Genomic DNA, 26,410 nt, shown 5'->3' on the forward strand with positions numbered 1-26,410 from the left:
TTGGGATTCAAAATGTTCCAAGGAAGGTGGACTCTCTTGGCTGGATGGAAATGAAGGTTCCTCGCCGTTGCAAACTCAGTTTTGGCAGCACTCTTGACCCATGGAATGCACATTGTTGGAATAGTATTAAAAAAAAATTCAAGTGTCACATCAACAAAAATTAATGTGCCAAAATCACATCTTAAGTGGGGGCATGTTACCCAACCAAAGAAATATGGGGGCTTTGATGTTCGTATAGCAAGACACCAAAGCTGTCATATTGGATTGAATTTGGAAGACTAAAATTCCAGCTAGCTGTATGCATTTTTTTAATGGCAGATATGCCATGTTGCTCTTCCAACTAGCTACATCAATTCTCTATCACAAGACGGGTTACTGATTCTAGCACGTGTTTGGGTTGCATTAGTGCTGCGGAGGAAACCAAAATGCTCGTGATGTTTGGAGAAATATGAAGCCGAATATAACTCCCCTGGTTGCATGAACAAGTCATGAAATATGGCTTGATCTTTATGCAACCCCGTTGGCTCTTTTTGCATTAAACATTGATGGTAGCGTGATACGCAAGGAGCATTGTGCTGGGTTCGACGGGATCATTCGTGATCATGAAAGGAAGTTTTATTGCTGGCTTCAATGGTAGTTGTGGTGCTACAGATATCTTGCATGCTGAAATCCTGGCTCTTTATCATGGGATTCACAGTTGTAATTGGAATAATTTAGAGATACCAGAGGGTGATTTGTTTTTTTTTTTTTAAATAGCTGGTGCCACCTCTTAATCTCCCCAACATGGTCAATCATGATTATCCTCATGACCTTTTTTTTTACCATTAAGATAAAAAAACTAATAAACAAATTAATATTTTTCGATAGAAAAAAGAAATCATGGCCAGATCGTGAAATTTCAGTATCCAACACACGTTGGGAGAGGAAAATATGTGTGCAGAGATCTTTTGGCTAAGCTTGGTACTTCTACTGAAGCTGAGTTTCTACCCTCCTCCTGTCCTGACATAGAATCTCTAGTGCAGCTGAAGGATGCTATAGGGTTCTTGATCCTTCAGATTCAGTCTTTGTTTCTTGTTTGTTCTTTTTCTTGGATTTATCTCTCATTAAAAAAATATCAATGAAAAATATGATGGATTAACTGGTTTTCCTTTTTCTGGTATCGGAGAAAAGATAATGATTTTCATTGGTCTCATTATTCAGTATTTGGATTTGTACATTTTTTATTGGTTATTATCTATTCATTCATTATATTAGTAAATTTTAGTTTTTTTTAAATAACAATATTTGATGCAAAAATAAAATAAAATGATTAGAACTAAAGGTATTAATTAATAATTATTATTTCATTTATCATTTATAATTATTTGTAGTGTACAAGTATTATAATGTTTTAAAATTTATTAATATGTAATTTTCGCTAATACCATATACAATACACGTCTTCTATAATAATAAAATATTGTATAGAAGATTTCATTACATTCATGAATTATATGTAAAAAAGATGGTATGACAATTAATCAATTAAAATTGTTAATTATATAAAACATAATAGTACAATATATTTTTTATATAATTGTTGAAATTTTTAATATACAATTATCATTATTCTTCAAATAATAGTATTTGAAACTGCAGTTAATTAAAAAAAAAACACAATGAGTGGGGTTTGGAAATTAAATTTAAAATATAAACTAAAAGGTGGAGGGTATTGTATTAGAGACTTGTTCATTGTCTTATAATTTCTCTGTCTCAAAGCTGCTGCGCTTTGGTTGGCACTTGGCAAGGGGAGTTGATAAATAGATTATGCCTAAGGTTGATGCTCAAGTGCCAGACTGGGTGCAACAACATACGTGGATTCATGGGATTCAAATTCCCATCACGCTGTGGGTTATTTGGAGGGCTAGGAATAAAAGCATTTTGAGGAGGAGATGGGGACAACTACTTAGTGACATGCGCAAGTGTAGTCTCTTGTGCATTATACTAAAAGTTGTGTGTTGGGGAACATGTTAATTTGCATGAGCAAAGCAGATGGATTTGCTGGGTGAGACCTCCTTTAAGGGCGGTGACATTGAAGGTAGATGGTAGCATGATGGGTAGCCCTCCTAGGGCAGGGTTTGGAGGACTTTGTGGGGTTCACCATGGAAGCTTTCTTGTGGGCTTATATGGTCATGTTGGAGGGCAAGAGATCTTATATGCTGAGATTTAAGCATTGTTGTGCTTGCACAGGTTTAAATTACAGTTTGCAACCACAATGCAATGCAATGATTTTTCGACTCACCACAATACGACCGCAACTGCAATTTAAAACCATGGTTGCGTTGTTTGAATATTTACTGGGACTCACCATAATACAACCGCAACTGCAACCACAATTTTTCGACTCACCCTCATTCATTTGAGTAATAATATGCCTTTGTGTTATAACATGTATAGCAATGAGATTGGGCTTATCAAGAAGTTGATGCCTTTGTGGGAGGTGCAGCACACTCTCCATGAGGGAAATCAGTGCGCAGACGTGTTAGCAAAACTGGGAGCTAATTCTTTGAGTCCTCTTGATGCTTTGCATGATCCCCCAGTTGCAGGCAGATGCACTGAGGGTTGTCTTCCCAAGGCTGTAATTCACTTTTAGTTTGTGCTTCCCCCTTTAACAATTAGAATTCCTATCTATGTGTTTGCATGATTGATTTTTTTTTTTCTTTTCTGGGATCTGCTTTTGAGTGGATATGTCCGGTTTCAGGTATTTTTGAAAGAATACTATATCAAAGTACATATAGCATGAGTTGAATCAAATCATTATTTTTCTGACTTCAAGATTATTGACTATTAATATTCCCTGTGAAATACAAGTTAAAAACTCCATGTAGCATCAGCTGAATCATTATTGTTCTAACTTTCATTTGTGAAATGTTGTCAAAATGTTAAACAACTAAGAAGCAAAGTGATTTAGACCTCAAATTTGCAAACGAAAGATTCGAAAGAATTGTAAGTTTTGAAGAGGCAATATGCAGCATTACCAGCAGTAATTGTTATCAGGTTTTGTTTATTTGATTTTGGTAATAAAGATAGCTACCAGGATAAGCAGGATTTTATTACAAAAGATTTATCTTTTGAAGTTTTATTTATTTTTATATAAATAATTTAATTTATATAAAATAATTACGCATCCACTTTCTTGTTTATTATTATTATAATAATTTTAAAACGAAACTTTTTCCTTATAATCAGTCTCTTCTCACCTAACTAAAGATTTATTGAAGTTTTTTTTTTTATCTATTTGTTAATAGTTTTTTTTTTTAACTTCATTGTCATAATAGTTTAAAAACCTTTTAAAGTTTTATTTTACTGAAAAACTTCTTATTGTAAAACTTTTACTTAATTATTCATTCATTGATCATTGTTATATATTTTACTTTTATGTAATTTAGTAAAAAAAATGTGAAATTTCCTCACAATTACTCCATTATTTCCCATTTACTCTATTCATTCCATTTTCAAACTATTTTTACGTAGTAATTATAAAATATAGCATATTCTTAAATTCTTATATACTCCAATAATAGTTTTTAGTAATTATAAAAAATTATTTGTAGTTATTAAAATGGACTATGATTGGGAGAAACATATCTATTTTTTCTTTTTTCTTTTTCTTAAATATATGTCATAAAATTTTAAAATATGTTGAAGAATCTGATGATAAAAACTGTGAGAAACATATCTAATCTTTCTTCTCTTTCTTAACCCAAATGGACAAAAAATGTTATGTGTATTTAAATCAGGATTTATTGCACTAAATTTGTTAAGAAATTGTTTTTAGCTCCTGCATCTTTCGCTTGATTTATTTCCAATTTTATTACAGCAATTATTAAAAGATTAAAAAAATTTATCTCTGAAATAAAATATATTCATTTATCGAAGGGTTAAACCCTAGAAACATTGGGACATATATATATATATATGCACTGTTCACAAAGGTGCATGTCTTGATAGGTACAGAATTTGGATTCAGAGTGTTTAGGCGCTTCGCTGAAAGCCACAGAAACATGCGACCAGAGAAGAAACCATGGTCGTCACTCCTCTGTAACGAAATCATCGAGGAAATCTTGTCTCATCTTCCCGTGACACCTTTGATCCAATTCAAGTGTGTGCGCAAGGAATGTAACTCCTTGATGTCAGAACCCTATTTCATCAAATTGCACCTTAGCAAATCTGCTGCGAAGGACGATTTGGAACACCTTCAATTGATAAACAAATGTCTGCCTCGAATCCATCCCTGAAATTCACATGGAATCGTGTGATGAAAGTTCGTTATTCCATTCCCTACAAATTCAAACGTTCTTGTTCAATTTCGCAAACATGCCAGGTTACCATCTGGTCGGTTCATGTAATGGGTTGCACTGTGGGGTTAGCGAAATACCAGAAGGATACCGTGTTTGTTTCTGGAACAAGGCGACAAGGGTGATATCCAGAGAATCGCCAACGCTGTCTTTTTCCCCGGGCATCGGTCGTAGAATAATGTTTGGGTTTGGCTATGATCCGTCAAGTGACAAATACAAGGTTGTAGCAATTGCGTTGACTATGCTCTCACTTGATGTATCTGAAAAGACTGAGATGAAAGTTTTTGGCGCGGGTGACAATAGTTGGAGAAACCTTAAAGGTTTTCCTGTTCTTTGGACTTTACCTGAAGTTGGTGGAGTGTATCTGAGTGGAACCATTAATTGGGTTGTTATTAAGGGAAAAGAAACCATTCATTCTGAAATCGTAATTATTTCTGTTGACCTGGAGAAGGAGACTTGCAGATCACTGTTTCTTCTGGACGATTTTTGCTTTTTAGATACAAATATTGAAGTTTTTAGAGACTCGTTGTGTGTTTGGCAAGATAGCAACACCCATCTTTGCTTGTGGCAGATGAGGAAGTTTGGAGATGACAAGTCTTGGATTCAATTAATAAATTTTAGTTATTTACATCTTAATATTTGTCCTTAATGATTTTACCATTGTGCATGTCTAACAATGGAGACTTCTTCATGCTGAAATTCACTAGAAATGCTGATGATGAATACCAAACAATTCTGTATAACCAGAGGGATGGTAAGTCTCAAGTTTCTGTCGCTCCCTCAGGTAGTTTCAAAACTTTGTTGTGGCGCAACCACAAGCTTTTTACCAAAAGTTTGGTCATACCTTATTGAAATTCTACAGATGTGAGTTCTTGATTACCCTATTTAATTGGCATCATCTAATTTCTGTCTTTTCAATTATATAATGATAATCTCGAACGCTTTGTCAGATGTTTAATTCTTTGTCACTTAATTATGTGAGATCTAATCTATATCATGTAGATTCCTCTTCAAATACTCTTTGCTCTGTCTGTAAAGGGACTTGGTAGCTTTGCTCCATTGATGTTTTTCTGCTGCTTTACTTTGCATTTTCTTTTGCTAAGGGGGATCAATTATCCTTCATATTCCTCATCTCCTTGTACTTTTCTTTCCATCATGATGAATTTTGTTACCCCTCTGAAATCTGATATGAAGAGGAATGGAAAGAAGGAAATTAATATAGAACTGAAAATGCAGCACTAAATGCGGAAAGAATTGATAAGCATTCTAATTCATTGTCTCCTTCCTGTTTGTAATTTATAATGGAAATTAATACTAGCCAATTTCAAAGTTCAGTGTCTGTGTGTGTGTGTGTATAATTTTGAGGACAACCTCATTAGTATTTGATAGATGTAAATCTTGGTTGAAAACTGAAAGCTTCCTTGTTCTCTAATATAATATGGGGATGACCGAGCAATTGCCAACAATTCTGAATTGTGATTTCATTGAGGTAAACTGAAATTGGGGGTAATGATACCTATGCTGTTTTAGATTTAGTCTCTGTTTGGATTGGTGGAAGAGGTTGGGAAGGAATATAATGTTATTATGTTTCATTATTTGGATTTGATAAAATGAGGATTAAATATAATGGAAACTAGTGAAACCTATCCCAATTTGGGGGGATGAGAGGAGCTAAAGGTCTAACTTTGTATAAATTATGAAGTTATGGTTCTATTCTTACCCTCTGATTATCAATGAATGAATTGTTTCAGCAACACATTTCTTCTATGCTCTTTACTGCTACGTTTTTTACACTTCTCACCTTGCCTGCACCATGCTGTAGTTGTCTTTTCTCTATTATTTCAATCACAAAAATCAGGTAATTAAAATAAAAAATGAATATTAGACTATTAGTCCATGACTCCATGACCTTTAGTTCTTTATATTTTGATATTTTGTTAAAATTATTTTCCTTTTCAATATAAATAAAATATTGGTATTTTTAAAGTAAAGGTAATATGGGAATAAAAAAAGTTATCACTTATTTCATCCGATCACTTTCCAAACAGTTGATCAAGAACTTTCTTCCATTCCATTATAAAATATCTAAACAATGAAATAGAACTTTTATTCTATTATGTTTTGTTTCTCTCCAATTTGTTCCATTTCATTTCCTTCCACCAATTCAAATAAAACCTTAGAGACTCTTTCTACTGTAAAAACTAGTTGAATGTTGCTTAGTTGTGGGATAAAGTGTGTGTTTGGTTTGTAGATGGCACAACTTTCAAGACACCTCAATGGAAAAGCTTGTGTGTTGTTGCTTTGGGTCAAACCTCAGTTTGAGCATTTGAAACATGAAAACAAACACACCTATAGAAGTCAATAATGTTTAGATGGGATATGGAGTTTTGAACTTATAATGTTTTATGTTGTTTTGAAGTAGACATTGGAGAACTTTACTTTTATGCTTTTCCTTTTCTTAGTTGTTCACAATATTTTCTTCAGCGCTTATCCTATGGTGTTTTTATGTATTTAACAGAGGGATCATGCCAAGAAGAGATTGGATAGTCATCACTTTGAACCTAATGGAAGTAGCGGTAAACTGCCCTGTTATCTGATAATATATTTAGAAAACTTTTCTGTAGTCAGTATTATATTTTTTTCATGCTTGATGTTTTTAACTGTCGTGTTTTGAAGGTTTGTATGGCCAGCATAGTGTGAAGAAGCTGAAGCCAACAAAACAATCCCTTGATAATTTTGACAATGTTGCTCCAATAGCTAATTCTATTCCCTCCCCTGCTGCTTCGCAAATGAGTAACATGTCCAGTCCAAGTAAATTTATTAGAATCATTAGTGGTGGACGAGATAGGGGGAGGAAAGCCAAAGCACTTAAGGTAATTTTGCTGGGAACTTAGATGGTTGTGTGGTAGCAAAGTGTCTATTGTCACCGTACTGATCTATTTATTTGCATTTTTGGTTTAATAATTCTTGTAGGTTTCTGTGGGAGAGCCTGGTTCTGGAAGTCCTTGGTCACTATTTGAAGACCAGGTTGTTTGTTGTTCGATAGTTATCTCAACTTAACTCTTGTCATGTTTTGGAGTAAATATTTGAACTTAGTGACTTGCATAAAGTTGTTATCTATTATCCAATGTTGCAGGCTCTTGTTGTCCTGGTGCATGATATGGGTCCAAACTGGGAGCTTGTTAGTGATGCTATCAACAGTACTAGAGAAGGGTTTAGGTCGTATGACTTGACCCGTATGACATGACCCATAGGCCCACAACGTTTAAAAACCCTTGGAAAAAAGAAAGGTTGAGTTTGGACCATGATCTGACCAGACCCAAAGCCCAAAATGTTTGAAAAACCCTTATAAAAGTATTGTATTCTCGAGATATAAAATTGTGACCAATTACTAAACTAAACACTGCACCCCAACAATACTGAGGTACTCTTCCAGTGACCCTGCAACAACCATCACTGGCAGCTGTGATCATCTCTGGTGGCGATGACCGTCTCCAACAAACTTGTCTCCTTTATTTCACTCTTTTTTAATCTGGTTTTTCTTTGCTTCTCTTGTTTTACTGTTCTATTATGTGTTTTAATTATAAAGTTTTGTATTTTTGTTCATTATAAATATTATTTTGGTTTTATATTTTTAATTCTTCTTTAATTGTGTTTATAAAACTATTATTATTTGTATCCTTTTTTAAATTCTGATATATTTAATTGTTTTCTAATTCTGTTATTTAATTGTTAGTTTATAACTATCCTTTTTAATCACCATTATGTCTTTGATGAATGTTATGATATTTTCTTGAAATTTAGTATATGATTCTTCTGTTTTTTTTTTTAAATTTATTTATGCTTTTTTTTAGTTTTTGTCTATATTTTTTTTTTGTCCACCATTGCTTCTGCCATAGGTCCACCATATGTATATGGCAGATTTTTGGCTTACAGCCATAAGCTGTCATCCACTATTGATAACCTTGGTGTTTTTAAGAATTATGTTAATGACTTTATGTGATGAGATTTTGAGACTTTGATAATTGTTATGACATTGTTTTTTTTTTTTTAGATTTATGATATTTACTTGAATTTTAGTTTATTATTATACTGTTTTTTTTAGATTTGTGATTTGGAAAATTGGCCTTCCGATTCTTGATTTGTATCCCGATTCAATTACCATGCTTCAGCCATAGGCCATCATGCCATCTGCCATATGTGTATTGCGGATTTGTGGATTTTTAGCTCACCGCCATAGGCTGTTATTTGCTATTGATAAACCTTGATTGGGAAACTGAGCAGTTGTAGAAGGGGAAATCCTTGGAAGGAGTATTCTCCCTTTTCTATTTTCCACTCAGTCAATCATGACAGAACTGTTCTTTCTTTTCTCCTTTATTTCTCAGCTATCTTTCTCATGGATCTGTAATTGAAGGAATACAATTTTGCAATATTTCCAGTGTATCTTTCGGAAACCAAAAAAGTGCAAGGAGCGTCACAAAATTTTAATGGATAGAACTTCTGGGGATGGTGCAGATAGCGCGGAAGACTCAGGGTCTTCTCAGTCTTATCCGTCTACACTACCTGGAATTCCAAAGGCATGAATACTTTTATTATTTGGTTTAATTACTCATTTGATCTCTATAGTTACAAAAACTTTCCCTTTTTGTCCCTACACACATTTTTTAATCTTTTTTATTCCCTACACATATCATTTTAATCCCTTTAAGTCTTGTTTGGACTAACAGGGATTAAAAATGATATGTGTAGGGACTAAAAGGGGATGCTTTGAAGCATTGGGACTAAAAGGGAAAGTTTTTGTAACTATAGAGAGACCAAATGATTAATTAAACCTTATTATTTCTTAATTTTTATTATGCGTTCACACATACATATTAGTAGATCCTCATTGTTTGATTGGTTTTACATTTTTGTATCTTTAGCAGGGTAGTGCCCGACAGTTGTTTCAACGTTTGCAAGGACCAATGGAGGAGGATACTCTGAAGTCTCATTTTGATAAAATTATCAAGATTGGGCAGAAGCAACGCTACCACAGGAATCAGGTTTTAATCAAAATCTTATATTAGGTGGATTCTAATATACAATTGTAGTGACATTTAAAAATGGTATTTATTATATGTCAATCACTTTTATGACTAGTTAAATATGATGATTAGTTAATTCAAATATCCGACAAACTTAATTTATATACAGTTGAAACTTGAATTTAGTGATGCTTGTAGTTGTATGAATGCCATTTTAAGATTAGATCTGCTTGTATTGCAATGGCCTGATTGTATTACATTGTGCGTGAGAGAGTGTATTGGTAAAAACCCAAGTCCCACATCGGCTAGAGATAAGACCAAGATAAAATATATAAGTGGGGGGCAACCCTTAGTCAATGACTTTTAGTTAGGCCCATAACCCACATTCTAAGACTAAAGAACAAAACAAAGAAGAGAGAACTCTCCTCCAAGGGTTTCCCCTTCACACGATTTCTCTTTTCACCAAAAACTAGTTGTCAACTTACAAATGTTGATAGACCTGAATGAATTCCCTCTCATTCAGTCGTATTTATTTGTCACTTACTCTAACTAGTATTCTTAACTTTTGGAATTTTGGCTTAAGACCTAACTCAACTCCCACAAAACCAACTTGTAAGGTGAGGATTGTCCAAGGTTTATGAGCTCTATTTAAGCCATATCTCTAGTTGATGCGAGACTGAAGCACCACCCTTGGGGCTACAGTTAAGGCAACCCCCAAAGAGGCTGCAACTAAGGCAGGTTGGGGATAACTGTAATTAAGGTGGCTTTCCAACCAGTGTTTTCAAATAGAGCGCATCATGATGTTATAAAGCTATCACGCTGCGGTTTTCAGGGAAAACAAAATTGCGATGGCGTCGTGTTGCATAAGCCACAAAAAAGGCAATCGTGGATGCTTTGCTCCTCTTGGCTGTCATGCGTGTTGCGGATCTTGCGAAGGGGAGAAGTTTCTCCGTCCACAATCGTGGAGGCAGTTTCAAATTAGGGTTATGAAGGAGATGTTTGGTTTGGGCTTGCGGGTCAAATGGAAATTGGGCTCACTGTTTTGTTAAACTGAGTAGGTTGGGCTCACGTGCCTTTTTAAAACATAATATAAGGATTCGGATTTGCTTTTGTTTTATTCATACTACTACTAAAACTCAAGTGCCTTAACTTGGGCTCAAGTTCCTTTTGAGTTTTTATTTCTATTGCATTAAATCCTTCCTTCCTCCCAAAACTTCTCTACGTTAACCCTTCCTCCCAAAACTAAGAATCGCCAAGCCTTCATCTCCAATCCAGTCTCCAGTCTTCCCAGAACATTTCTTCAGTCCTCAATAGCTTGTGCAGCCTGTGTTTCAACTCTGAAACCTTGCAAGAATATAAAAGATTGTATTTTGTTGGTTTTGAGGAGGAAATTATAAAAAACAGAGGAGAGAAGAGAGACAATACGTATGCAGAGGAAATAGAATTATTCTATTCTAATTCAAATTGTTCTCAGCAATGATACAATAAATAGTAAAAGATAAACTAATTAGATAACAAGATATTAGCAAAACAGAATATTAAAACTAACTTGCTCCTTAAAGATAAGAGGAACCACTTATTGACTAGGCTAATCCATTAAAACTGACTTATTCCTAAAATATAGGAAATCAACTTATTTACTAAATCCTATTTTAAAAACTGAAAAATAAAATATTATGCAGTTACAAAAGTATATCTCCAACACTCCTCCTTGCTTTTGGAACTGTAAACTCCAATTCTTTGAGTTCAAGTTTGTTGATAGGTAGTGACTTTGTAAACATGTCAGCCAGTTGATCTTTAGACTTACAATAAATTAAGTTCACTTCACCACTTTGTTGCATCTTTATCAAATAATAGAACTTGATGTTGAAATGTTTAGTCTTCCCATGACACACGAGATTGTTTGCAATAGCAATGGCTACTTGATTGTCAATAAAAATTCCAGTTTTGTTCTTTTGATCAAATAGAATGTTTGGCCTTGTTGTAGTGAGATACATTAGACATCCAATCAAGCTCCCATAATATCCTTCATCAATGTTATCAACACCTTCTTCTTTTCTGAACTTCTCCTTTTGATTCATTAATGTGCTAGCAGATTTGCATTCCTCCATTTGAAACTTCTTCAAATTTTCTTTTGCATATTTCCTTTTTTTCATGTTTAGCATTCTTTCAAGATGGCAATGATCAAGTCTCTTGTGCTTGAATTCCGTGGGTGTGACTTGAGTGAAATAGGTTGTATGCTCCTCCTCTGCTGGATCAAATGAGAAGCTTTTACCTTTCATTTTAACCCTTAGAACTTCCCGGCCAAAATTGTCATAGATAAAGCCATTTGATGTTCAAAGGACACTTTAAATCCCTTTTTAATCAACTAACCTACGCTTAGCAAGTTTTGGTCAATGTTAGGTACATAAAGAACATCTGATATTAATTTGATACCTGAACACGTTGAAATTGCAACAGTTCCTTTTCCTTTTACAGGAATATAGCCACCATTCCCAATTCTGACCTTTGAGACATTAGTTGGCTTCAAATCCTTGAATAAAGTCTTATCATATGTCATGTGGTTCGTATAACCACTATCAATCAACCAACTTTCACTTGATTCACTACTCAAGAAGCATGTGGCCACAAACAGTTGGTCCTCTTCTTCTTGATTAGCAATCTGAGCTCCCTCATCATGGTGATTTTTGTTGGCGCAGATCACCGCTTCATGCCCTATCTGGTTGCACTTAATACATTTAGCATCTGGTCTCCTCCAACATCTGAAAGGTTCATGACCTTTTTTGCCACAATGTTGACAAGGTGGATAATTTTTCTTTTTATCCTTACCTTTGTTTTGGTTGTTTGCACTATTTTCGCTGCTTGCTGGTTGGTTCTTCTTGAAAAAATCCTTTTTGCTTTCATCAACTTCATGATGTTTGGCAGGCAAAGCATGTGACACCCTCTACCCCTCACATATATATTAATAAAGGAATAAAAATTCAAATATTAATTAAAAGTATTTTTAAAACATTTTTAAATACAAGCTTTTCAAATGGGTAAAAGGTTCACATTCACTTTCTTCTACATCATATTCAAACTTGTCCAAATAAATAATAAAGTTATCTCGACACAAAGTAGGTCATCTAAGTTTCATACAATTAATATAGAACCTATATCCTAATGTCACATCCTATCAGAGCGTGGTGTTCCCGTGTCCTCTAGCATGAGGTTCTTCATAGTCATCCACCTATTCATCTGCTCCCCCGAACACAAAGTTCAATATCATCACAGGATCCAAACACAAATAGCAAACCGGGAGTGAGTTATCACATTTCTAACTACTAGAGAGAAACAACACAACATATAGTAGCCAAATACAATTTACTTAGCATATCTCACATTATTTCATCACTTTGCCATTCATCAATCACACTTTTCATCCATCAATCACACCTTTCAATCATCAATCACAATACACAGGAATCACACACTCCGATCAAGACATAATAACACATCAATTTCATAATAAACAATTAGCAAGCGTATGCAACAGTTATGCTAAGACTCAAGCTTATATGCAATGTGGTACCATGTCAGTGAAAAACCTCGTCGGGCGCCTAGGAATACATGACAAGACAAACCACACAATAGTAAGTCAAGTCACTATCACTAGGTAATATCATAGGGAGACCAGTCAGGGTCACAGTGTTTTGCGAGAATTCTCCAACCATATGGGATCAACATAAACTTAAAGGAGCACTCAAACCGTGTGACCCCCAAGGCCTACACTCCGAAGAGTCCGTCAAGGCCTCTCCCTCCTGATTCAGGTCCAACCCAGAAAATATTTTAGCACACAGACTCTATCTATGAACTGTACAAAACACATGACTCCTCAATTGTTCTCAAAATAATTTTAACTCGTCGCCCTTTAAGGGTCTTATCATTAACTCGTTGCCCTTAAAGGGACTTAACATTAACTCGTCGCCCTAAAAGGGACTTAACATCAACTCGTCGCCCTAAAAGGGACTTAACATCAACTCGTCGCCCTAAAAGGGACTTAGCATTAACTCGTCGCCCTTGAAGGGACTTATGATCGTGTGATTGTACAATTCATAGTTCATAACTCAATGCACATATATATCTCAATCGTATACATACTCAATTTATCACATACACTTAATTCCAATCACAATGGTATAATCTCAATTTAACATGTTATCACATCTCATGAATCATATACACTTTACCTATGAAAAATTATAATTCAATAAACATCCCAAAATAAACCCAAATTTAGTTCTCTAAAGATCCCTACACATGTTCATTCTAACCCCCAATTGTGATAAACTCATCCCTTACCTCTGAGCGGACTCACGTGTCTTTAGCTAGCGATAGTAACATTTCTAGCGGTTCCCTTAGATTCCTTCAGTTATTCCTCTGACTGCTCCGATAGAATTCCCAAACATTAGAGAGACGGAGAAGAGATTGAAACCTCCACTTGTACTGTCTTCATGCAATTCCTTTTTCTCCCACCAAGAATATTATCTCGAAAGTCCCAATGGTGGAAGTGTGCGCAATTGAATTTCGAACAACATATCCAAATTTCATGAAAATCCAACGGTTAACGAATTCGGGATCGTAGTTTTACTGAGACAGTTTTGGGTTTCTGCAGGAAAATAAAAGGCTACAATGCGAAGGGTTTTCCTCTAAGCTCAGTCATAATATCGAAATTCCCAACGGTGAGAGTGCTCGTAATTGGGTTGCGAACGTGGTGTTCAAATTTCACAATGATCCAACGGTGAATGAGCCCGAGATCGTCGTTTTTCTAAGACAAGTTTGGTGGGATACGAGAAAAAGAAATGGTTTTGAGAGGAGAATGGGAAAAACGAAAATGAGGCCAAAAAGAGGCATCTGACTTAACATAACTATTTATACCTAGGGTACTCAGCCTATTATTTGCTCTATATTTATTTATTTTATAAAAACAAACTCTATTTTATTTTCTATCAAACAAATAAATGAAATACCCTTTTTATTTTCTCTCAAATCATTATTTTAATTAATAATTATATCTTCTTATTTATTTATTTATAAAATCTCATCATTTTTCTAAAACTTTATTTATTTATAAATAACAATCCTTTTTAATCTAGATTACAAAAATTGAGATGTTACAAAGTACCTTCGACAACACGATCTTGCCTCATCAACCTTCACTGCTCTTGAGCTTGCAGGGCATGTAGCACTTCTGCCAATGTGATTTTTGACAGATCCTTTGTGTTCTCCAATGAAGCTATAGATGCTTCATACCTCTCCGGCACCGTTACCAAAATTTTCTCTACAATTCTCGAATAAGCAAAATCACTTCCCAACAACTTTATCTTGTTAGCAATACCCAATAATTTGTTTGAGTATTCTTTGATTGTCTCTGACTCTTGCATCCTTTGAAGCTCAAATTCCCTCCTTAAATTCAGCACTTGCATGCTTTGTATTCTATCATCTCCAGCGTATTCCTCTTTCAGATAATCCCAAATTGCTTTGGGTGATTTAAGAGTCATGATTCTGATGAATATCATTTGTGAAACACCAGTGAACAAACATGACCTCGCCTTTGCCTTCTTCATCTTTCTTTCCTTGTGATTTTTAATTTGGGCCATGGTGGGATTTTCAGGCAGCGGATATATTTCATAATCCTCTTTCACAGCATCCCACAAATCCAAAGACTCCATGTAGGATTGCATTTTCACTTCCTAAAGATCATAATTCTCTCCATCAAAGATTGGAAGAGTTATGTGGGTAAAACTTGCTTCACCTTCCATGGTACAGGATCCCGTAAGAATAAGGCTCTTGATACCAATTGTTGGTTTTGAGGAGGAAATTATAAAAAACAGAGGAGAGAAGAGAGACAATACGTATGCAGAGGAAATAGAATTATTCTATTCTAATTCAAATTGTTCTCAGCAGCGATACAATAAATAGTAAAAGATAAACTAATTAGATAACAAGATATTAGTAAAACAGAATATTAAAACTAACTTGCTCCTTAAAGATAAGGGGAACCACTTATTGACTAGGCTAATCCATTAAAACTGACTTATTCCTAAAATATAGGAAATCAAATTATATACTAAATCTTATTTTAAAAATTGAAAAATAAAATATTATGCAGTTACAAAAGTATATCTCCAACATATTTCTTGATTGATGGGAAAAGAACAGAACAAAGTCCTCTAAAGGTTTCCCCCTCAGGAAGGATTTTTCCTTTCACAGCAAACAAATGTTCAATTTACGAATGGTAACGGGCAGATCTGAATGAATTTCCTTACCTTAAGTCTTCCTATTTTTTTGTCACTAACTAACTCTAAAACTAATATTCTAATTATCCTTAATTAACTCCCCCTTCCTACGGTCCTAATGGTAACCTTTTTAGAATTGGACTTTTCTGTATCTATTGGTTTATTTCCTGGTTGATTTCTAGAGTGCAGTTACCTCTGAAGAAGTCGGACATTTAATCATAATTTTTGTCATTTTTTTAATTCTGATTTTAATGTGATTATGCAGCAAAAAGCATAACTTTTTTATATCCTATTGGCACTTTTCCTGCTGATTTTGTATGGTAATATCTTACCGATATGGGACATACACTGCTGGTTGGTTTAATTATTTTTGAAGAATATTATTGATGTGTATCTTGTTGGAAATAAGGCTTTTTATGTTTAGGAAAAGTGTTTAGGAATATTGGAAACTTTGAATAGAAACTTGATAGGAAGGAGAATTCTTTATGGAGGAGAGAACTTTGTATTTTTGCTTGATACAAATGTGTAAGATTACATCTCTATTTATACTACTCTAAGGAGAACTCTAGACACACTAATTCTAGAGAGTTCTCAACTCTAGAGATCCAAAGAGTATTCTAGAGAATATTACAACTATAAGAAATATCTAGACACTCCAAACACTACAAGAATTCTCTAGAAACATAACCCATAATTACTTAAGTCCAAAATAACTAAGTCCAAGGAACCAAATAATTAATTTAGGCCCAAATCAAGTTTATATTTCAACATCCCCCCTTAAACTTGATTTGTGACTCCAAGCATACTCTTCACGAAAGTTTCCAACTAGAGTGGCTGTGTGAAAATGTCGGCAGCTTGATCTTGAGACATCACATACTTCAACTTTACCTCCTGCTTCTCAATGCATTCTCTTATGAAGTGGTAACGGGTGTCGATGTGCTTACTTCTTTCATGAAAGACTGGATTCTTTGCCAAAGCGAGTGCTGATTTATTGTCAACACATATTTCCATAGGTTCTTCTTGTGGCATTTTTAACTCTTTCAACAAGTTCCTTAGCCAAATTGCATGACAAATGCATGATGTGGCAGCGACATACTCGGCTTCACAAGTTGATAGTGTGACTATTGGTTGCTTCTTTGACATCCAAGTGAAAGCAGTATCTCCCATAAAGAACACAAAACCAGTAGTGCTCTTTCTATCATCCAAGTCTCCACTCCAATCGCTATCACTATAGCCAACAATGTTATAATTGTTAGAAGAGTAATAGTGCAAGCCAAAGTTTGTTGTACCTTTGATGTATCGAAGGATTCTCTTTGCCGCCTTGAAGTGAGTTGTGGTTGGAGCTTCCATGTAGCGACTTACTACTCCTACAGCATAGAGAATATCCGGCCTTGTACATGTCAAGTAACGTAAACTTCCAATCAAACTTTTGTAAAGAGTTGGATCCACATTCTCTCCTTTTTCATGCTTGCTCAACTTGCTGCCACATTCCAACGGGGTGCCAACTGGATTAGCGTCATCCATCTTGAACTTCTTAAGGACTTCTTTGGCATAGCCTTCTTGGGTGATGAAAATTCCTTTGTCTTCTTGTTTTACTTCGATGCCGAGATAATATGCCATGAGCCCCATATCCGTCATCTCAAATTCATTTGACATATCTTTCTTGAACTCTTCGAACATGCTTGGATTGTTCCCTGTAAAGATCAAGTCATCTACATACAAACACACAATCAAAATATCTCCACTTTGTGCTTTCATATAGAGTGCATGCTTATATGGACACTTGATGAAGTTCTTGTCTTGAAAGTACTTGTCGATTCGAACATTCCAAGCTCTCGGTACTTGCTTGAGACCGTACAACGCATTCTTCAACTTCAAGACTTTTTCTTCTTGCCCTTTTACTTCATAGCCCAGTGGTTGCTCAATATAGACTTCTTCTTCGAGAATACCATTCAAGAAGGCTGACTTCACATCCATTTGATAGATCTTCCATTTATTTTGGGCTGCCAAAGAAATGATCAGTCTAATAGTTTCAAGATGAGCAACAGGAGCAAATACCTCATCATAGTCAATTCCTTGTCTTTGACTATAGCCTTTAGCCACCAATCTTGCTTTGTATCTCTCCACTTCTCCTTTAGCATTCTTCTTTGCCTTGTACACCCATCTTACTCCAATTGCTTTGTGTCCTCGTGGAAGTGTAGTAAGTTCCCACGTATCATTCTTCGTGATTGACTTGATTTCTTCGTCCATGGCGTCTTTCCACTTTATGTTTTCCGCCGCTTCTTGATAGCTTAGAGGCTCACAATCACCAAAAAGACAAAAGAGGTTAATGTTGTTTAGGTTTGTGGTTATCTCATAAATCTCTTCAATGCTCCTTAGTCGCGGTGTCCTCTCACTTGAACTTGTTTCATCCAGCCTTGGTGTCGGTGAGGCAGGTGGTGTAATATGTTCCTCTATGATTGGTTGTTCAATTTCATCATCTTCTTCAAAATAAGGAAGAAAATCATACTTATCTTCTTGAACACTCCAATCCCAACACCTTCTTCGTCGAACTCCACATCGCGACTTATGACGATCCTTCTACTATTTGGATTATAGAGCTTGTACCCCTTGGATCTTGAGTCGTAACCCACAAACACGTACTTCTCCCTTTTATCATCGAGCTTTGTCCTCTTTTCGTCTGGAACATGGGTATAGGCAATGCTTCCAAACACTTTGAGGTGAGAGATCCCGGGCTTCCTTCCACTCCATGCTTCTTGTGGTGTCTTCTCATGCACGCTTCTTGTTGGAGAACGATTTGTTAGGTAAACTGCACATGCCACTGCTTCAGCCCAAAACTCCTTCAGCATCTTCTTGCTCTTGAGCATGCTTCGCACCATGTTAAGTATGGTCCGGTTCTTTCTCTCTGCTACTCCATTTTGTTGTGGCGATCTTGGCACTGTCAGTGGGCGACGGATTCCATGGTCTTCACAATATTTGTTGAACTTATTTGAAGTGAACTCTCCTCCTTGATCAGATCTCATGGCCTTGATGGAAAGACCACTTTCTTTCTCCACGAGGGCTTTGAACTTCTTAAAGTTTTCAAACACATCTGATTTCTCCTTCAAGAAATAAACCCAGGTTTTTCTGGAATAATCATCAATAAAGAGGAGAAAGTACTTATTCTTACCAAATGAATTGGGTTTGATTGGTCCACAGACATCGGTGTGTATGAGCTCTAGCGGCTTTGTTGCTTTTGTTGTTGATTCCTTTGGAAAAATTTTACGAAATTGCTTCCCAATTAGACATCCTTCGCAAAGTTGGTCTGGGTGGTTGATGCTAGGCAAGCCTCTCACCATCTCCTTCTTCGCTAAACGTTCTAGACCGTCGAAGTTGAGGTGCCCGAATCGTAGATGCCATAGCCACGAAGAGTCGGTATAGCAAGCCTTGAGACACTTTGCCACATCATTTTGAATGTTCAAGAGGAACATTCTATTCTTTGACATAGGCACCTTAGCAATCAAGTTATGTCTACAATCTCTTAAGAAAAGACTATGTTCTTTCAAATGGATGTCATAGCCTTTCTCTAATAATTGTCTCAAGCTCAAAATATTATTCTTCATGTTAGGCACATAGTAGACATTGGATATGAATTGATGACTCTCATTCTTCAAACGTATGAGAATTTTACCTTTGCCTTTGACTGGTATCTTTGAGTCGTCTCCAAATGAGACATCGTCAGTTGCCGCTTCATTGATCTCCACGAACATGCTTTTATCGCCGCACATGTGGTTGCTTGCGCCGGTGTCGAGGTACCACTTGTTTCTTTTCTCTTCAAATTTGTTTTGGCACGCGAGTAGCAAAGTTTCTTCTTCTCCGCCTTTTTCTTCTACAAAGTTAGCTTTCTCTTCAACCTTCTTCGAGAATCTACACTCGGATGCATAGTGACCAATCTTGTTGCAATTGAAGCACTTGATTTGTGATTTGTCATACCTCGACCATGAATTTCCTCTTCCACGACCTCTTGTTACTTGTGGATTCCAACTTCTTTCTCCATTGTTGAATTTGTTGGAGTGGTTGTTGTAACCACCTCTTCCTTCTCCTCCATGTCCTCGTCCACGTCCACGATCTTGGTCGCGACCTCGTTCTCTTTGGCTCTTGTAATTTGCATAGTTTGCTTCCTTTACGTTGAGTTGTAGTAGTTGCTCCGTAGCCTCCTTTTGTTTAATTTTTCTCCTTTGTTTTTCTTCGTATGCTTGTAAGGAACCCATGAGTTGCTCAATAGTCATGGTCTTTAAATCCTTGTTTTCTTCAATGTTGGTAACAATGAAGTCAAAACTTGGATTTAAAGTTCGAAGTATTTTTTCCATGACCTTCACCTCATCAACATCTTCACCATTTCTTTTAAGTTGATTGACTACGGCTAATACTCGAGAAAAATAATCAGAAATTGACTCGGACTCCTCCATAAACAAACGCTCAAAGTCACCTCTAAGAGTTTGAAGACGAATCTTTTTTACCTGCTTAACTCCTTTGTTGCAAGTTTGAAGCTTATCCCATGCTTCTTTGGCCGTCGTTGCGTTGGATATCTTAAATGTATCTTCATCCACCGATTGATAAATGAGAAAAAGAGCTTTCTTGTCTCTCTTTCTTGACTCCTTCAACGTCTCCTTTACACCTTGGCTTAGCGAGGCTTCATCTTGCTCCTCGAAGCCATTCTCTACGATATCCCACACATCTTGAGCTCCTAGTAGCGCCTTCATCTTGATACTCCAATTATCATAGTTGTTCTTTGTGAGCATCAGCATTTGGAAAGGAAAACCTCCATTCGCCATCTTTTGAGGATCTTGAAGCTCTGATACCACTTTGTTGGAAATAAGGCTTTTTATGTTTAGGAAAAGTGTTTAGGAATATTGGAGACTTTGAATAGAAACTTGATAGGAAGGAGAATTCTTTATGGAGGAGAGAACTTTGTATTTTTGCTTGATACAAATGTGTAAGATTACATCTCTATTTATACTACTCTAAGGAGAACTCTAGACACACTAATTCTAGAGAGTTCTCAACTCTAGAGATCCAAAGAGTATTCTAGAGAATATTACAACTATAAGAAATATCTAGACACTCCAAACACTACAAGAATTCTCTAGAAACATAACCCATAATTACTTAAGTCCAAAATAACTAAGTCCAAGGAACCAAATAATTAATTTAGGCCCAAATCAAGTTTATATTTCAACATATCTATGAGCAGGGTGGTAGCTGTAACAATTTTAAAACCTTTTAATAACAGCTGATTTGAAATTCTTTTGTTTAAATGCAGAATGATAACCAACCATTAGTACCTGTCCATAATTCACACGGGATTGCTCTTTCCCAAATCTGCCCGAACAACTTGAATGGAAATGTTTTGACATAAGTTCTATTTGATTTGATTTGATTTTTTTGTTGGGTGGTGGTGGTGGTGGTTAGCATTGAAGTTTTAAAGTTATGAATACTATTGTATTATTGTCTATGCCACAACTAGGGTTACTTTGTTGGGTGGTGGTGGTGGTTAATATTTAATCAAATATTAATTGTTTCGACTTCTGACCATATATAATTATTGCAAATATTAATTACTTTACAAAATTAAGAAAGTATTTTCAGGCAGAAATATTCTTATTTAATAATTATTCATAAATATTTTAACTGATCTTGCATTAATTAATATTTTTATTAAGTGTATATTATATTAAAATATAAAGAAAAGACATTTTCTTCCTTAATATTCAACCGTTCACATCTAATCATGCACCAGGACAGACATTTTCTTCCTTAATATTCAACCGTTCACATTTTCGTAATTTTTGTCTAATGTGTTTTCTGTTTTTTTACCCTGATAATTAGACCATCATCTTTCATATTTTGACTTCATTCTACATTCTTATTGCTCCTTGATTGATGGTGATTCTGAGTGTAAACTGGGACTTATTTATCATGAATTTATTTAATTTTGGGTATATTATTTTTGAGTATTTGTATTTTGTATGTGCAGTATAAATTATTTAGTTTGTATTATAATATGACCAGTCCCTTTGTTGTACCACTATCCGAGATTAATAACTATGATGCTGAGTATTTATGTAAATAACCATGGTATTTTTTAGATGTAAATATTTCTTTTGATATTGCAATGGTAAAACTAAAGTAATGTTGATACTGAATTAGAGCTGTATCATAGGGGTATAAATCTGTTACAAGGCTGCAATCCAAGAAAAAAAAACAAAAAAAAAACAGAACTAGAGAGCCCCTTTTCTGAGGAAGAACCCAGCTTGTTCATTCAGCCTATTCAATACCAATTTTTTGATACTCCCATTATATAATCCTTCTATATCCTCCCTCTCCCTCCTTTCTGGCCTTTGATTTTTCTTTTCTGTGTATTTATCTATTTTTTCATGGCAGAATGAAAAAAATACTTAAACTTTGTTATGGTTTTTGTGCAGACGAAGCTTGTCATACATGAGGGCTTTGTAATATGGAGATAGATATCCATTGTTTTGTGTAGGTCCTGTCAAAAGATTGTATTGGTAGGCATTATTGCTTACTTCATTCGTTTCATAGGTCTTGTATATTACCACTGTTTTTAGAGTATTTTCTTTGGTAAGAGACGAATATAGAGGCATGTGTACAGGATCGTCTCTTCTTTCCTTGTAATTTTCCTTTGTTTTTTTTTTTGTCTCGTTCTCTCTGCCCTTGTGCAGAGGAACACTTTATTTTTTGTTCTACTAGATTAGTGAATGTATTATTAGTCTGTTAGATAATTGGGATAGGAGTAATTTTTATGAGCAAAAGCCAATTAAAAGTTTTGTGAATACAAAATTTCTGGTGTATGCATCTGCCATTGGTGTCTGCAAATATTTTTAAATCAGTGATGGAGAAAACAACCACGTTCACTTGTTCCATATCACCTTATCTTATTCCTTGTGTATCAAGAAACAATTTTTTTTAGTGCAAAAGCAGGTAACTAGTTGGAACCATTGGGAGGGATGGAGATGTGAAATTATTCTTGGTAAGGTTTATTTGTTTAATCCTTTCACAGAAGGAGCCAGTAACTTTTTCGACTTTATTTTTTTAGTCTCAGCGGAGCTGGTGCTTTGTATTCCTATATTGTTGGGGGGGTTGGAGTTCTGCCTGATGAAATGCTTATATTTTTGTAGTAGCAGATGATATGGTACAGTGCATTTTTATTTGTGACGGATTTGCATGTTATATTTAGGTATTACATCTGCAAGAGGAAAATAATGGTGTAGCTGAGGGGAGGGCTTGTTTAGAAAATTTGAGCCTTAAAAAGTTTAATATAAAACTTGTCATTTTTTATTATATTTTTTTTTTAACATTGACTATAAATTATTGATAGTTTTTTTTTGGTTATTTCTAATACTTATTCAATCTAAATTTTTATTATTGTTAATTTGAAAAAAGTATAGTTAATTTCAAAAAATGAGTAATTCTAATTTTAAGTCACTTTTAGTAATAATAAAGTTGTGAGTATTTGTAATCTTTTAAAAGCAATGCATGTATTTGAGTTTTTGATGCAATTTAATAGTTTTATTGATGTATGAATTTCATGTTTGTATACGCAATGAATGGTTAAGATGAAAAGTGAGTTATTCATTAGAAATTTAGAATCATTTGATTATAAGAAAATGAAGGGAGAAGATGAAAACCAACTTTTTAAAAGTAACTCTTGATATTACTTGATCTCTCATATTATTCATAATTATTTTAAAAAATTTCATTTAAGAAAATATCTAATTAATTAATCATATAATTTTTTTACACTAATAATATTTAAAAATTAAACTTCAACTTTAATTCTAACTTTTTTGTCTAGTGTGATTAATCAACTTGATCCTAAAATTAAAGTTTTTGTCATTTCTGTGTTACATTTCTTTTCAACCTTTTTAGTAAAAAAAATTGATTTAATTTCTGTCTGCACAATTTTTCTTCATTTTAATTTTATCGTCTGTTGATATCAGAAAACTATTTATCATAAGAGATCAATAGGTATTCTATATGGGCGTAAAATTTTATACTTGAAATAATTTTTCATTCACCTAAAAAAAAGAAATTATTCTTAATGAGTAATGAGTAGCCCCATTTCTGAAAAAATCACAAGTCCATGCTTATATGCCACTTGAGGTTTTAATAAAAATTGATTTTGCAGTATAAGTACTGAAGTCAATCTACTCACTGCCATCGTTAATGTACTACTTAGAATCCTTAATGTTAGCAAGCCTGCTAAGAAAGAAGATTGATTTAGACAATGGCAGATTTCAGATATCAAGTTCATTGGTGTGTTTAATACTAGAGGAGATCAACAATTCATCGTGACATTATATTCTGGTGAGCATCTGTTAGTTAAAATATCATTTCAAATTTACATGATCACTTAACATGTCACCTGACCTAGTGTAGCTTGTCCTAGCTTGATTTAGATGGATTTCCTGCACCTTCATTTGATATCAAAGCTGTTTTAATCAGATTCATTCTTTTATAAAAAATAAAACATTGACCCAGTACAATAGGCTCCTTAAAACTCAATTTGTTTCTTTTTTATTCATCTTATTGTTCTCTTGGCTCATCTATTTGAATGTAGTTATTGCTTGGCTTCCAAGAACTTATAATAAGCATGGTATTATAGTGTCATTATGATTGAAGTAAGAGTTGTTTTACCATTACTAAAATGTTTGAGATACATGGGCTCCTGTTTAAATGGATGAACTAATATACATATGCCTTTTTTAAAAGTTAATTAGCATTGTTATTTGGACAATATGACATTATTTTCACGATTCTATGCTTATTTTTACAATGGTACACATGTGATATCACATCTATATCTTCCCAAATCTGTTTTCCAGTGTTTAATCAGTGCTTCGGTTTATACTTTATACAATAATTTTGAATTGAATACCGAGGAATAACAGTGCACGTGCACAATCTTTTGCTATTCCACACAAAACCATCTAAGTTTGTTTGTTTATATATTGAAGGTTCAAATTGAGTGTTGAGTTTAGTTCTCTTGGCGGAAAGTAAGAACTCCCCCAAATTAATAGTAAAAGCTCCAAAGGTTAATTTCTGAATTACATCGCTACTTATATTGACATAAACACAAGTAAATAGGAAATTTATAGATGTATGTTAGAAACATCCGCTTATGGTATATTGGTAACAATCCATAGAACAACTTACACTTCTACCAGCTAAATGCTATACTGTGGTACTTTTAGCTGATTGTAAAATTCATATCATCGATGCATTTTTTTTGCTCAGGCTCTTGGGGACATGGTGGAAAGCATTGCAGGGGCCATGCTCGTTGATGCCGAGCTTGATATTGAGAATGTGTGGAGAATCTTTGAACCATTGTTGTCTCCAATTGTGACCCCTGATAATCTTGAACTTCCCTCCCTCTGTAAACTGAATAAATTGTGTGATTGTCTTGTCTACTTTATAAAAGAGACATCCACAAAAGAGGGGGAAATTCATCATGTTGAACTTCAATTGCAGCTGGAATATTTTTTTTTTGGTAGGAAGAGGGACTGAAAAAAGCAAAAAAAAAAAAAGAGCAAAAAGAGAAGAGGAGCCACACATTGTTTGTTAGAAGAACTTGAGGTTTGTTAATAAATTTTAAACAATGACTATTATATTTATTAGAAATATAAACAACAAGATGTCTCTCACACCTTCTACTCCAACATACATATAAATGAAAAAAAACATATATAAAATGTGGAATCTAATTAAATCAATTTTATTCAATAAAATCGTAAATCAGTCCACGTGGGTAATGTTCACATTCGCTTCACTCTTACCAAATAAAATTTCTTAGAAATATTTATGACTTAAAACAAGACTGTTCAAGTTTATCAAATAAAGTAAAATGACATGTTTGATACGTCATGCAATTAAAATAAAAACTCTTGTTCCAATGTTACATCCTATCAAAATATTGTGTCTCGGAGTCCTCCATCACAAGGTTTCTTAAAGTAATTCACCTAGTCATTTGCTCTCACAAACACAAGGTTTAAGATCATCATATGATCCAAACATAAACAACACATGAGGAGTGAATTATCACATTTTTAAACAGGTAGAGATAAACGAAGACACACACATATATAGTAAAAATATCACAAGCTTAACTTAACATAATTCACATCATTTTACCAATCATTGTGTAACATCACTTGTCCTAAGGATTTAATCACAAAATCATATTCTATACCTTCACATTAATCACATGTTCATAACAAAACATCTCAAGTACAACACAACATCTCTCACACACAATTCATTATCCACCATCACGTAGCAAGTCACAATGATCATTACACAGACGTTATGCAACATATATACTAAGACTCAATCCTATATTGAATGTGGTATCTTGTCAGTGAAAAATAACACTAGGGCACCTAGGAGTACATAATAAAATACACCACACAATGGGTAAGCAGGTCACTCTTATTAAAAGAAATCATAAGGTGATCAATTAGGGTTATTCTGTTTAGCGTGAATGCTCTAACGATATGAGATCAACATAGATTTAAAGGAGCACTCAAACCGAGTGTATTTACCCTCAAGGCCTAGACTCTGAAGAATCCATTAGGGTCTCATTTTTCTGATTCAAGTCCAATCCCTAAAACTTTTACATGCAGCCACTGCACATGAATTATACAATACCTATGACTTCACACTTATTTTCAAACGTATTTAATACAATACGTTACAATTTAACACCTCAGGT

General features: G+C 34.6%; 3 protein-coding genes across 4 annotated transcripts; all 3 read left to right on the forward strand.

Moving 5' to 3' along the window:
* Nucleotides 1–4,356: 4,356 nt before the first annotated feature.
* On the forward strand, nt 4,357–4,912 carry LOC114397194 (F-box/kelch-repeat protein At3g23880-like). Its single transcript, XM_028359300.1, has 2 exons — nt 4,357–4,761; nt 4,835–4,912. Exons 1-2 carry the CDS (start codon nt 4,357–4,359, stop codon nt 4,910–4,912), a joined length of 483 nt encoding a protein of 160 aa, XP_028215101.1.
* Nucleotides 4,913–6,582: 1,670 nt separating this feature from the next.
* LOC114394720 (chromatin modification-related protein EAF1 B-like) lies at nt 6,583–7,852 on the forward strand. Its single transcript, XM_028356389.1, has 4 exons — nt 6,583–6,913; nt 7,014–7,210; nt 7,311–7,364; nt 7,474–7,852. The coding sequence occupies exons 2-4, from the start codon at nt 7,127–7,129 to the stop codon at nt 7,582–7,584; spliced, it is 249 nt and encodes an 82-aa protein (XP_028212190.1). The 5' UTR covers nt 6,583–6,913; nt 7,014–7,126; the 3' UTR covers nt 7,585–7,852.
* Nucleotides 7,853–8,187: 335 nt separating this feature from the next.
* On the forward strand, nt 8,188–21,078 carry LOC114395806 (chromatin modification-related protein EAF1 B-like). 2 transcript variants are annotated; one of them, XM_028357661.1, is made up of 3 exons: nt 8,188–8,914; nt 9,260–9,379; nt 20,942–21,078. In XM_028357661.1, the coding sequence occupies exons 1-3, from the start codon at nt 8,825–8,827 to the stop codon at nt 21,035–21,037; spliced, it is 306 nt and encodes a 101-aa protein (XP_028213462.1). In that variant the 5' UTR covers nt 8,188–8,824; the 3' UTR covers nt 21,038–21,078. The 2 variants fall into 2 exon arrangements, with proteins under 2 accessions (XP_028213462.1, XP_028213463.1); XM_028357662.1 differs by having other exon boundaries at nt 8,780–8,914; nt 9,263–9,379.
* Nucleotides 21,079–26,410: the final 5,332 nt, after the last annotated feature.

This window comes from Glycine soja, chromosome 18, assembly GCF_004193775.1.
Source record: "Glycine soja cultivar W05 chromosome 18, ASM419377v2, whole genome shotgun sequence".
NCBI classification, from domain to species: Eukaryota; Viridiplantae; Streptophyta; class Magnoliopsida; order Fabales; family Fabaceae; genus Glycine; species Glycine soja.

Coding starts and splice junctions, on each gene's coding strand:
- LOC114397194 (XM_028359300.1), top strand. CDS start 4,357: ATGCCAGGTTACCATCTGGTCGGTTCATGTAATGGGTTGCACTGTGGG. Junction 4,762..4,834: donor AAACCATTCATTCTGAAATC/GTAATTATTTCT, acceptor TTTGCTTTTTAG/ATACAAATATTGAAGTTTTT.
- LOC114394720 (XM_028356389.1), top strand. CDS start 7,127: ATGAGTAACATGTCCAGTCCAAGTAAATTTATTAGAATCATTAGTGGT. Junction 7,211..7,310: donor GGAAAGCCAAAGCACTTAAG/GTAATTTTGCTG, acceptor TAATTCTTGTAG/GTTTCTGTGGGAGAGCCTGG. Junction 7,365..7,473: donor GGTCACTATTTGAAGACCAG/GTTGTTTGTTGT, acceptor CCAATGTTGCAG/GCTCTTGTTGTCCTGGTGCA.
- LOC114395806 (XM_028357661.1), top strand. CDS start 8,825: ATGGATAGAACTTCTGGGGATGGTGCAGATAGCGCGGAAGACTCAGGG. Junction 8,915..9,259: donor CACTACCTGGAATTCCAAAG/GCATGAATACTT, acceptor TTGTATCTTTAG/CAGGGTAGTGCCCGACAGTT. Junction 9,380..20,941: donor AACGCTACCACAGGAATCAG/GTTTTAATCAAA, acceptor GTTTAAATGCAG/AATGATAACCAACCATTAGT.